Source organism: Numenius arquata, chromosome 1 (genome assembly GCF_964106895.1).
Source record: "Numenius arquata chromosome 1, bNumArq3.hap1.1, whole genome shotgun sequence".
In the NCBI taxonomy this organism is placed as follows: Eukaryota; Metazoa; Chordata; class Aves; order Charadriiformes; family Scolopacidae; genus Numenius; species Numenius arquata.
Window position 1 is genome coordinate 7,373,062 of NC_133576.1, and position 12,195 is coordinate 7,385,256.

Here is a 12,195-nt window from a genome sequence, read left to right on the forward strand (position 1 = left end):
TGTGCTGGTGGTTGGTTCATCACGTAAGGTGCAGATCAGGCAGGATCAGCTGTGTATATAAGTAGCAACATGGAAATGCATGAGAAATACATGGAAATTCATAGGATTGTACCAAAATCCTAAGAGACTATACTAGAGTGCCATAGCTGGTGGCCTGTCTGCGATGCATTTGTGTGTTGTCGCTCTTTGAATATTAAATATTCCGTTGTTCAAGAGAATTTTATTGTGACAATTGAGTAAATGAACAGAGGTCATGGCCCTCATTGCTGGAGAAGTCTGTTCAGCTGTTTTGCATGCAGGGCCTTAGATTAGTGCCGAATGTTAAATTATTAATTGACAACCCATCGTTTTGGTTTGAAAGTGGATTGCCAGTCTTCTGCAAGGTAAATAAACTCTCAGGGTTATGCCAAATGTTTTCTCTTAGCCATGGGGCCACTAAGGTAAAGAACTGATATTGCTCTGAAAACAATTGCAGTTTTTCACAGCAAAACTGCTTTGTCAGGAGAGCATCGTTCTAGAAGATTAATGGACTGAAGTCTCTATGTACAGCTTGTAGGTGTTAAAATATAAATGTGATGGACAGTGAATTTTAGGTCCTTTTTAAACAGGTCTCATATTTTACTATGAAAACGGGAAGGTTTGTTGAGAGGCATGTGTCTGTTCTAAATCACTGCCGTGGTGAAGAGCAGCCAGTAGCAGAGTATTCCCCCACCGTAGAATATGACCATATTCTTGTTTTGAGATTTATGTGCGAAGTAAAGTTGACATCGGATCGGTAAGGATTTGAAGAAGTGATGTAAGTTGCAGCAGAGTAAAAATGAAGGAACCAAAACATGACACTAAAAATGATGCTGTCCATGCAGAGTCTGGCTGGAGTCTGTGCCCACATGTGCGTGTGCGTGCATACGTGTACTGTATCGCTCAGCGTGTGTGTGTTGCAACAGCACAGCCGCCTTCAAGTCCTTTCTCCCTTCGTGGTACGTGATGGGAGAAGTAGCGTTTGAGTAACCGCTAGTAAGGACGCTAAGACTGTTGCCCGGTTGCCTTGGGACCTGCAAATCTTTACAGCACAGACCTCGTCAGGAAGGAGAGGGTGGGAAGAGGGCTTACATGTACAAATAAATAGAAAGGCCAGTTATTGTGATATATATGGAAAAAATATTAGCTCTGCTTTGAATAGTTGAGACCGTGCCACGTAAGAGATGGGAAATCATAAACAAGCGGCAGCTTTCCAGCACATTGTAGTGTGTTTGCATGTGACTGGCATACATATTTCAAACTCCGGTTTGCCTGTGGCATCCTGCAGTGAAAATGAAAGTTGTGTTGCTATTGAAAAGGCACTGCTTCAAAATTGGTGTATTGTGAGGACTGTTATGCTGCGGATGAGAAGCAGCGACCTGCTTTCCAGCATTTAAAGCCAATTTTTTTTTCTTTTTATTTTTTTCCCCTCTTTTGGCTCTTCCATTATATCAGCACATGTTTTCAGCTGCAGTGTCCAAAGCTTGCTTAGTTTCTTATTGTTCATCATTCCAAAAGTGTCAGAGAATATGTTATGCTGACTGATTCTCAAAATGCAGATTTTCTCTTTCTTTAAAAACCAAGACTATTCTTTTAATTAATCTGGCAGAAATAGAATACAGCAGATGTAGGTTTTGTTGAGGATTTTTTTAATCTCTCATATCATAATCTTTGTTTCTGCCAACACTCCTTTATCAATGTCTTCATGGGGTATAAAATAAAAATGGTCATTACAAAGAAAAATGGCATAATAGCCTGTCTCCTACTAATGTAATCTGATTAAGGAGGGTATTTTTGAAGTTTTGCTAGGCATATTTTCAGAAAATTAGTAAGTGAGACACAGAAGAGATACTGTAGCTGCTTTTTCCCAAACAATTTTCCTGTAACTCTTTTGGAAGCTAATCTTGAGCACCCGATCCTTTGTATATGCTTCCATATTTAGTTTCTAAAATTTGCAGTTATTTAAATAAATTTAGCATAGCATTGTTACCTGAGGATGTGACTGGCGTGGGCCAATTGGTCCTTGCAAGCCTATTCCAGGGACACATTTTTTCCCCCATATTTACTTAGAAAAGCCCCCAAACCCCAAAGGAGATGAATGTTCAATTTTAAAAGCATTTAATATTTATCTCAAATTAGACTGAAACAAGCAGTAACCCTTATTTCCTTAGCTTTTTTTGTCATATACATCTGAATAGACAGTTTTGTCAGTCTATTAGGAAAATACTAACACATCACATACAAAGACATGCCAAACTCAGTGCATAAAGGAGAACAGTGGAAACAGGTGGGATGGTAGTTTGAGCCGTGAAATTTTTTGTTTGTTTGCAGCATTTGCTGCTTTTGTACTTCTTGGTACAATTTCCTCCTCCGGAACAAGATAAAAAGCAACTACATGCTGTTGAATTGTGTTAGGAAAGTCATAATCTACTTCTGCTTATTTACTTGCCTTTTCCAGCCAGCTACCAAGTTTTGTATGGGATCATGAAGTTTTGTTTGCTTGGATGTTTTCTGTTGCTGAAATGCCTGAGAGAAAAGTAAAGTTGTACAAATAGCATTACAATACTACATATTAGAAATTTTATTTAAGTGAAAATCTGAAATCAGTATAGCAACAGTATTTCTGTAAGAACTTTTTCATTCAGTAATCAAAATATTGACATTTCTGAGGACAGATACTAAAATATATTTCAATACAGGGACCTGTCAGGGATTGTGAATGCTCTTAGTTCCACAAAAAAAAAAGAAACCCCAGTGGCACTGACATCGGCAGCAAACCTCTTGTCTGCAGCAGAGCTAGGATTTCACTAACTCCAGTTAGGTGAGGGATTTATAGCACTGTAACCAAGCCCAGCATTTTCTGACAGTTTGTGAGCTTTTGGAGTTTTTCACATGACAGAAATCAAAATGAAAATACAATCACAAAGCTGAAGTCTTAATCTGAAAGCTTTGTGTTATTGTACATGTTAATAAGGCACTGCGCAAGGAGGTTTTCAGTAGAGTTGGGGAGAGGTAGCGTTGAGCTTTCCTAAGCGCGGTTGTTTGGCATCTGTAGCAACAACCAGTACAAGGAACACCAGTGGAAAAACTGTACAACGGAACAGAGAAATAGGAGTTTTATAGAATTTTGTCATAAGCAGCTTTTTCTACCTACATAAAACGCACCTGAGCTTCTTGGCTTTCACTTGAGTCATTTTAAACTAAGACAAGTGTATTTCTGCACTGAAAGAAAACTTCTTTCCTCCTCAAAACATCTATTACATGCAACAGCACAGTTAAAGGAACATAATGCTTATGCTTCCTTGGGATGTTAGGATAATGGAGAATGAAAGACAGGCAAAAGTAAACAAAGCTTTAAACAATTTATATGAAGTCACAAATACTAGAATAACGCTGACATGCAAAGAGTAATTTCTTTCTATTAAAATATGCAGCAACTACCTCTGATGAAGTGCATGCTTGCTATTTCATATAAACACAAGAACTACAGTTCCTAGAGCAAACATATTTGACAAGTAAGGCTTTACAGCCTTAAAGTATATAATGGGTTTAAAGGGAAGAAGGAAGGCATTTTCTTAAAAGTCAGTTTTGTACTACAAGGTTTCTACTTTATGCCCGGAAGTAAGATTTTCAGCATTGATTCTAGAAAGAACTAAGCACAGCTGTGACTTTATACCCACGCACACATATATACACACACTGTATTTTAAACAGGTGACTTTAATAGTACAGCAGCAGACCTAGACAGGTGGTGAAGTTTCCTGAAAGGCTCTGCGATAGATGCAACTGCATGGAAGCCAACAGGACCAGTCAGCGAATAAAGTTAAACATGGGCAGAAGTCTTTGCAGGATTAAGTACCTTTGATGCCAACTCTTGCAAAAATAAGATGTTTAATGCTTCAAAGTATCAAAAGAGGCTTGAACCAGGATATTTTTTTCCACATATAAGAAAAGCTTCTGAGATAAAGTGCAACAACTTTAGAAAAGTTTTTTTCTTTTCAAAAGTGAGCATTTTATGCAGACACTGGCATTTACCATATGGCAATTTCACAATGCCTACAGAAATTTCAAATGCAAGTCTTGTAAGAGATACTGTAAATAGGTCATAATGAATGTATTCCTATTACAGATGACAGAACAGCCACGCTGTAGCCATTTACAAGTACAGCTGTTAAGACAAACAGAGGACTTCAAGTTAAAATGGGTACTGTGGAGAAAAGTTAGCTTGAAACAAACAAACAAACAAAACCAACCAAAAACCAAACCACTGGAAAAATAGTGGAAGTTTATGAGGAGGAAAAAAACCCCAAAAGTTAAATGGGAAACAAAAAAAATGACTCCAGAGTAAGTCAGGGTGAAAGAACAGAAGTATGCAAGCGCTGGGGTGAGGCGAGCACGTGTAGATTTTCAGACTAATGGAAGAGAAAATTGAAAAGAACGTTCTTTACGTCTAAGGGCCTTTTATTATTAATTAAAGCTGTCGTATTATCTAGACCTACACCAGGATCATTAGTTCCAGGTATAAACAGATACCAAAGGAAAAACAAAAAAGACTTTGAAACCCCCCGTGTGAAACCTCGAGTTCCCGGGCGAGCAGGGCAAGTCCAGCCTTTCCCCTTCCCTTCCCGCCTGTCCTTTCCAAGGAGAAAAGCGTAAAAGGAAATAAACCCAAATCCGTGTCGGCAGGGCCGAGCCCGGCAGGGGAGCCGGGGAGGGGGGCCGGGGGGGGGGGGGGGTGCCGAGCGGCGGCGGGGGCCGGGGTCCGGCTGCAGCCCGGCGGCTGACGGTGCCGCTTCTCTCTCCCCTTCTCTCCCCCGGCAGAAGCTGGCGGTGCGGAGCTGCCCCGCGGCCCTGCTGGTGGGCAGCGGCGCCAGCGGCAGCGCCAAGCCCGGCGGCGTCCCGGCGCTCCTCAAGGCACCCGGCGGCAGCGGCGGCGGGAGCCCCAGCGGCAGCCCCGGGCAGAGCCTGGCCATCTCCGTCCTGCCGGCCAAGGCTCCCATCGCGATGGTGACGGCGCACCTCAACGGCGGGCTGGGCTGCAGCGCCGCGGGCGTGGAGCCCCCGCAGAGCGCCCCCATCAACCTGCAGACCACGGCCAAGCCGCTCGGCGCCCGCCGGCCGACCGAGATCGGCTCCAACGCCCAGGTAACGGCGGGAGGGAGGGAGGGAAGGAGGGAGGGAGGACGGGGGGCGGTGCACTGCGGGCTCCGCCGCCGCCGAGGGGGGCGGGCGGGGCGGGGCGGGGAGGGGCGGCTGCTGGGGGGTGGGTGTGGGGGGGGTGTCGGAGCTACGGGAGGTGGCGGGAAGGGGAGACCTGCCTCTCCCTCCAAGTGCCCTCGGGGTACGGAGAATCGCCGCGCTACCGTGAACGGGGGAGGGCTTCTCCCTCTGGTGCTATGGGGACCGTCCACCTCACAGCTAGTGTGGGGGGGGGTTGCCCCCTTGGGGCTACGGGGACTCCCCAGCCGTGCCCGGGGCAGCGGAGGTGCAGGGCTGGCAGGGGAGCGGGGAGCTGGGTTAAAGCGCGGAGCTGCAGGTATACGGTGGGTTTGGAGGACAGGCAGGTCCCCTCACTTCTGACAGCGTGGACGGGACGCGGGTCCTGATGTAGGAGACAGCGCTGAGTGGACGGCAATCGGATACCTTTTATGGCTTGCCGCGGGTTGCCCACCTTGTGTGGCTCCTTTTCCGATTAAGAAGCAGTTCTTAAAACCAAGAAGCTATACGTAAAGAAATGTTGGTTGCCGCGTTGTGAGCTTAGAGACTGCTTGTGGGGATGGAGGGTCTCCTGGCTGTGCCGTCATTTCAGGTATCCGTGGTGTGGTGCCGGTGCCTTCCCTCAGTTAGGCAGAGGGAGCAAAAGCACAAAGTGTACGGGAGCGGGCAGGCTGGCAGGCTGTTGCTTCCAGGTCCAGGTTTTTATGTATGTATATGTTTAATGCTTACGTCCACAGTAGTCTAAATAATGAAATAAATGGATTGAATTACTGAAACGAGGGCGAAAGAGGAAGGGTGCTGTTTGCTGGACGCATCGTTTTGTGCAGTCCATTAACAGCCACAAAAGAGAAGTTTTTACTCAAGGCATGGTGTGTGTCAGGAGAGGGAAATGATACTAATGAAGTTAAAATGTGTAGAAAATGAGAAAGCCTTCCTAAAACTTTGGAGAAGAGGATGTAAACTATTATTGCTAACACTGGAAATGTAGATTTCTTTTCTACTTTCTGCACGTAGAATCTGAGGCAGTCTGTTTTTTGTACCTTAATCCCCTTCCCAAGCTCAGGATGCGAATCTCTAATAATCAGGAAAGAAGAACTGTACCTGAAGATGTTTATAAATCAGGGTTATATCGGAATGTGTGAGGCTTTTTAATACCCAGGAAGTCCCTGCCTAAACACTGGAGGGGGAATGACGGTCACCTACTGCAACTGCTAACAAATGGGAAAGCACATCCAACCACTTTAGGAACCAAATCGTCCTGTCACTTTCTCTAGAGAAATGACATTGTCTCTAGCTGTTACACTAAAGTAACTCTGTGAGAATTTGGTCTTGAATCTCTGTCGTGTACTCATGCTGGATAATTTCCTGTATTGAAGGTGTTGTTTATGCTTTATTGAAAAGATACTTGAAGTTATTCCAGTAGATGTTTCTTAGAATCCTGGGAAAGAACTATAAAAATGATAACCATATAAATGATAAAGTTTCAATATTTCAATGGTTTATCATTTTATAAAGGACTATCTTTTACTGTCACTGTCAGGAGGCATAGGAAGAAAAGAATCAAAACAGTGAAGGAAGAAGCTTGAAATAACATTTAATGTATTTAGCTTGAATAGTGAAATAACAGTCCCAGGTGATGGAGAACAGTGCAGGTTAGAACAGTTGGCTGCAAACTTTTGACTTCTGCAAGCGTTGTTAGAGGAAAAGACTTTTTAATCTGGTAGACTGGTGTGCTGTTGAATTATCCGTAGTGCTTCCCATTTACCTTTTCGAAAGGGCAAACTGGTCCCACTTCCACCTTCTCTGTCCCCAGATGTGCTACGGTCAGTGGTGTATTGCAGCCTGCTGGAGCAAAGCACTAAAGCTCATGCACATGTTTCTGATTTATGTTCTCTCAAACCTGAAATGGTATTTTCCCTGGTATTACAACTTTTCTTGCAAAGAACAGCTTTATTTTAAGCAGAAGCTTGCTGTTATTGGAATAGCATGGGAATATTGTCCAGCATTTGGGGTTTGCTGTGATTTTGCTACAGGAAGAGGTCCAGTGTTTTTGTTTAGAAAAGTCTGCACATTGCAAATTTTCAACAACTGTAGTTGATGAAAAGTTGTAGATTTAGTATCTCTGATTATGTTAGTAATTTATATAAGAAGAAGCTGAGCAATGGCAAGTTTCTGAAGCAGAGGGCAATAGTGGTTTCATCTTTTGAGAATAGTCAGCAGGCATACATAAAACCAATTAGAAATATTGAATTGTAAATGTAAAAAAATTCAAGCTGACCTTTGGTCCTGAGCTGTCACAAAGCTTACTGCTGGATTGCATGTTAATTATCACTCCTCTACCCAAATTAAATTTGTTTTGCAAGGTTTCTTTTTCTGATCCAATGAAAAACAAAAATCTATTCTGGCTTCATGCTCAGTATTCTTTACTGTTCCTGGAGTGGTGATTACAAATCAATACAGTAACACCTTAGTTACTAGCACTGTAGTGTTGGAGGGAAATTTCCTTGTTGACATTTACTAATAAGTATTTACTTTATCTTTTTTTTTTGTGTGTGTGTGTGTGGGGCATTGTTATAGCTCAGAAAAGTATTTTTTTGTCTGTTGAAATGTATGAAGTTTGTGAGATGGAGGATAATGACAGCCTTCTGCAAACTGGGTTAAGGTGGCAAGCTGATAGTAGTAAATGAGATTACTGGTGTAGTGTAGCCTATTCCTCTGCATCTGCAAAGTGAGGGAAAGGGCAAGGGCATGAAATGTTATGAGTTTCTGAACAGTGGTTTCTGCTCGAAAGCATTTAAGGAGATCAGGATGCGTATACGGTCATCTCAAGTGGTATCTAGCAGGAAGAATGAAATGCTAAATGAAACTCGGCAGAAAAAAGTAGGGCATCAAACACAATAATCTAAATACAGAACTTTCAAATATAAATAGGATTAAATGTAAGTTTGTTACACAATTTTCATTTGGGCAACTGCGTGTCAGCACTTTCATTTTAGGCTGTTGTTTACCCAGCAGATTTTTTAAAGTGATTTTGAAACGTTGTTGACTGTAATGGAAGCCATATCTGCATTGAAAAAAAGTGTCTAAATAAATACATGCAGATATCAGAGGATTGTTTAGATATTTATCACATGTTTTATTAGAAGCAGGAAACATTGCGATATTAACAAAGATTGAAATCTGTAAGCATCGGAAATCAAGAGCTTCCGAAACTAGCGCTACATCTACACTATTCCTTGGCAGCCTTTCAGTGTCAATCCAGTGTATGAAGACATGACTGATGGAGTTACACTGATGAAAGTGTACGTGCAGGGATGTCATGAGTATAGCTCTTCCTCCCGCTTAGAAAAATGAAGCTTAGAGCTTCATTTGGATGATCTGGAGCAAGTTATGTTGGCAAAAGCAGAATTTTGCTGGCATAAGCTGAATTTTGCTGGCATATGTTGTATACACGCTAGGAGTGCTTTGCCTTCAGAGAATAGCTATTGCTATTCTGTGAAGAGAATGCCCTAGAGCTACTGGATAGTTGTAGGATATCAGCATGTCTGTACCTACAAAGTACTTCCAGTATAAACAGATTTTAATATAAACTTCTCAAATTATATTTTTATTGTATTTATGTGGTGTTTGCTATTTCCTATCCTAGCCACCATTTCCTGACTGAAAGCAGAATCTGAGGTTGCTTTGCTGAAGGACAAAGTCCCATCTGCTGTTCTGGAACAATGTACTGGGTAAAGAAAATGCCCCTCTGCTACCTCCTCATTCTCTTCTAAATAGCAAAACTGAGGGCCAGCAGGCATCCCAGAACCTAGTTTGGGGAAAGCAGAAAGCCTTTTGGCTGTATGAAAGACAGTTGGATCAGCCAGCTATTGGGACAACAAGCAAAGAGGGGGGGGAATACAGCTGTCAGACCACTCCGCTGCTTTTCAGGAGCTGTAGTGAAAGAAAAAAGCACTGGAAGGGCATATCTGCACTGGGCCGTGAAGCACCATGGTACAGACACACAAGGTTGCTCCACAGAAATGTGGCGCAGAGTGGCTCTTGCAGAGGTAGTTGGTGTCCTGAAAGCAGTACACTGGGTACTGCTCAAGGTAACATTTGCCTCTCAGGCAGCTCCACTTCTCTAGTTCCCAACAGATGTTTTTTGCAGCTAGCTTAGCTGTCTCTGCGCAGCCCGGCGTTGCTGGCTTTAAACTTACCCTGGAGTGAGAGTGCTGCCAGAACTGGCTCTCGCTTCATCAACATAAGCAGTATTCTCTGTGTATAGCTGTCACGTGTTGTATGTGCACTGATCACCTACCGTTAAGTCCCAGAGGCTTCTTAAGGGCAAAGTAGATTATTAGGTGCAGGAACATTTGGATACTGCTGTAATAAAAGAGTTGTCTCTTGTCTGTGATTGTGGTGTGATGCTCTATTACTCTGTGCAGCTCTTAGAAAACATCTTAGCAAGGCACTGACTCCCTGTCTATCAGGACTCCACAAGCAATAGCATAAAATCTGCCTCCTGCTCCTCTCCATGCTTTTCTTCCCAGTCGTGTATTCCCTGGGTCAGCTGGAAGAAAGTTTGGCAAGCTTCCCCACGGACATGTGCTGCTGTGTCCTGGGGCTTGTCTATACAGGGAGGTTATTTCAAAGTAAAATACAGTATGAGGATTTATAGTGCTATAAATTCTTGGCAAGATAGTAAACTGTTCTCTGTTCTCCAGAAATGCTTCATTAACTCCACAGCTCAAAAAACTACTTGTATCTGTGTTTCGATTGAGCAGGCTATATGGGTATACTTTTTTTTTTTTTCAGAAAAAAGTGGCTTTTATACCTGTAGGAGGGTATTCATATATTCTTCTTAGCTATCTGTATATTCAATTTACTAGAAAAAAACTGCATTCCAGAAATTGAAGAACATACCTCTGCCTGTGATGGCTATTTCTCAGAATAATTTATTTGTAGAATGATTTATTACTTTTCTCTTCACCATCCCATTTAATGTGCTCCACTCTGCTGTCTGTAAAAGTGCTTCCTCCATAATTGGAAATCCACCTGCATGTATGACTAAGTCTTTTTGATTTTATTTATTATTTGTATTGCAGTAGTACTAAGAGGTTTTATTTATAGATATATTTATCTGTATTGGTTATGTGGCTATATATAGCTTTTTTTTATGATCCATGTTACTACAGTGTCTAAGTACCTTGCAATAGTTAATTTATCCCCACAATATGGAGTTATTATGACTAAGGTGCTATTATTCCACATTTTGCTGTTGGAAAACTGAGAAATAAAGGATCCATTTATGCTGCTTCACAGGAAGTTGCCTTAGGCATGATCCCTGTATTGGCCTTTTCAGTCATTTTGAGAATGCCTCAGACATGTCCATGCTGCACATGGCATCCTTGGGAACAAGAACTGTCCCACAAGTCCTTGGAGCACACTACAACTCCTTTTAGCTCTTGCCATAGCTCTTTACCCATCTGCCTTATACTTCTCGATCTTCAGCATCCACAATGATCTCGGTGTGCCAAGATGCAGGTGGAAATTATAACTGGTGAGCACAGAGAAGGACAAAAGAAAGGTCCAGAGGCTCCGCATAAGTCTAGGGGAGGGGAAAAATGAGGACATTGCGTTATGGATTATGACAACTATGGTCATTTTGGCAATCTGCAGGAGGACCAGAAGTCTTCTTGGTATCAGAAATGTACCAGGCTCTCTGTAATGTACCAAAAAAATTACTGCGTTTCTGGAGTCCATGGCTTCTGGTCTTAGTGTCACACCAGTTATATCTTTCTCCAGGTATGGATTGATCAATAATGGCTCATGAATTTCAAGATATTGAAGAGTTTTGTTGAGGGCGTACTTGACCTTCATTTTATCTGGCACTGTGCTGGCTTCTGGATGTCTCTCCTGGAGGAAGAGCAATGATTGCTCTGTGTGGGTGACAGTTCCTACTGACTTTCCCCAAACTGTGGTGTTTTTTATAATCTCCTCAAATGTGAAATGGGGATTGGGTCTCCTGCTGGGGCCAAATTAGCACTTGGAGCTATCTGCTTCTGCCAGTTTGTGAGGGTGACTTGGTGTGGTAACAGCGTTCTATTATAAATAACAACACAGGAGAGAACTACACGGAAGGCCTGTGGCAAGAAGATTTTGAACAGGCAGGCCCAAGGATGAGATGGTTGTGTTACTGCCCATGCCATCATGCCTGTGGGTTCATAAACCACAGTTATTGTAGACAGAGGAATTCTGAAGTATGGTTCTACTAGACAGTGTTAGAGGAACCTGTGAAGAGGTGCTAAGAACCAAAATCCTTCTCTGGGTTCCCACTAGAGCTGCTGTGAAGAGCAGTAGCATAGATAGGAAATTTTGCATCAAAAACTTTGCAGAGATTACGACAGGCAGATGTAGAAGCTGAGATACTCTGAAGCATTCCCTTCCTAAATCCCATTGGAAATTTTGCTTGTGGTATCTGTGTCCAAGTGTCTTCCCTGGAGATGCGCAGATGCCTTTATAGAGCAGAGTTGAAGCAGAGTCTTATTAGCATATTAACTACTTGATTAGCCGTCTTGTTTGGTCTCCATCAGACACTGAAGACATATCTGTTGGAGGGAGCATCTGCTAAAGAGCATATAATACAAGCAGGCAAGACAAAATTTGTGGTGGAATCAGAGTGCAGAGAGATGAAGTGACTTCTGGGGTCAGACAGCAGGAGAGAGACCAGATTCATCCATAACAGCCCTACATTTTGTCCAGCGGACCACACCTCTCAGGCTTTCAGAAGGCTGTCAGCCACACTGTGAGTGTGACTAGGACATAGACACTGGATTATTTTAGGTTTGGACCTCAAAGGATTCAATATCACATATTCAGGCTCTTGGATCATCCTTTGATAGCTTTAAGGCAAGTTATCTTCAGGAGGTATTTGTAAATGTAAAAGAGGAGAGGTGGCTCAGCCAAGTTAAATTAGAA

The 12,195-nt window shown here is 42.7% G+C and overlaps 1 protein-coding gene across 2 annotated transcripts in view; it reads left to right on the forward strand.

Annotated features, from left to right (window-relative positions):
* The window catches only part of PHF21B (PHD finger protein 21B), a 167,837-nt gene that overhangs the window by 97,256 nt on the left and 58,386 nt on the right, over positions 1-12,195 (forward strand). Inside the window, exon 4 of one of the 2 annotated variants that reach the window (XM_074152327.1) lies at positions 4,840-5,163. The exons of the other annotated variant lie outside the window; for it this stretch is intronic. Within the exon in view, the coding sequence (XP_074008428.1) occupies positions 4,840-5,163 (324 nt within the window). The remainder of the gene's footprint in view (positions 1-4,839; positions 5,164-12,195) is intronic. 2 annotated transcript variants of the gene reach the window in all.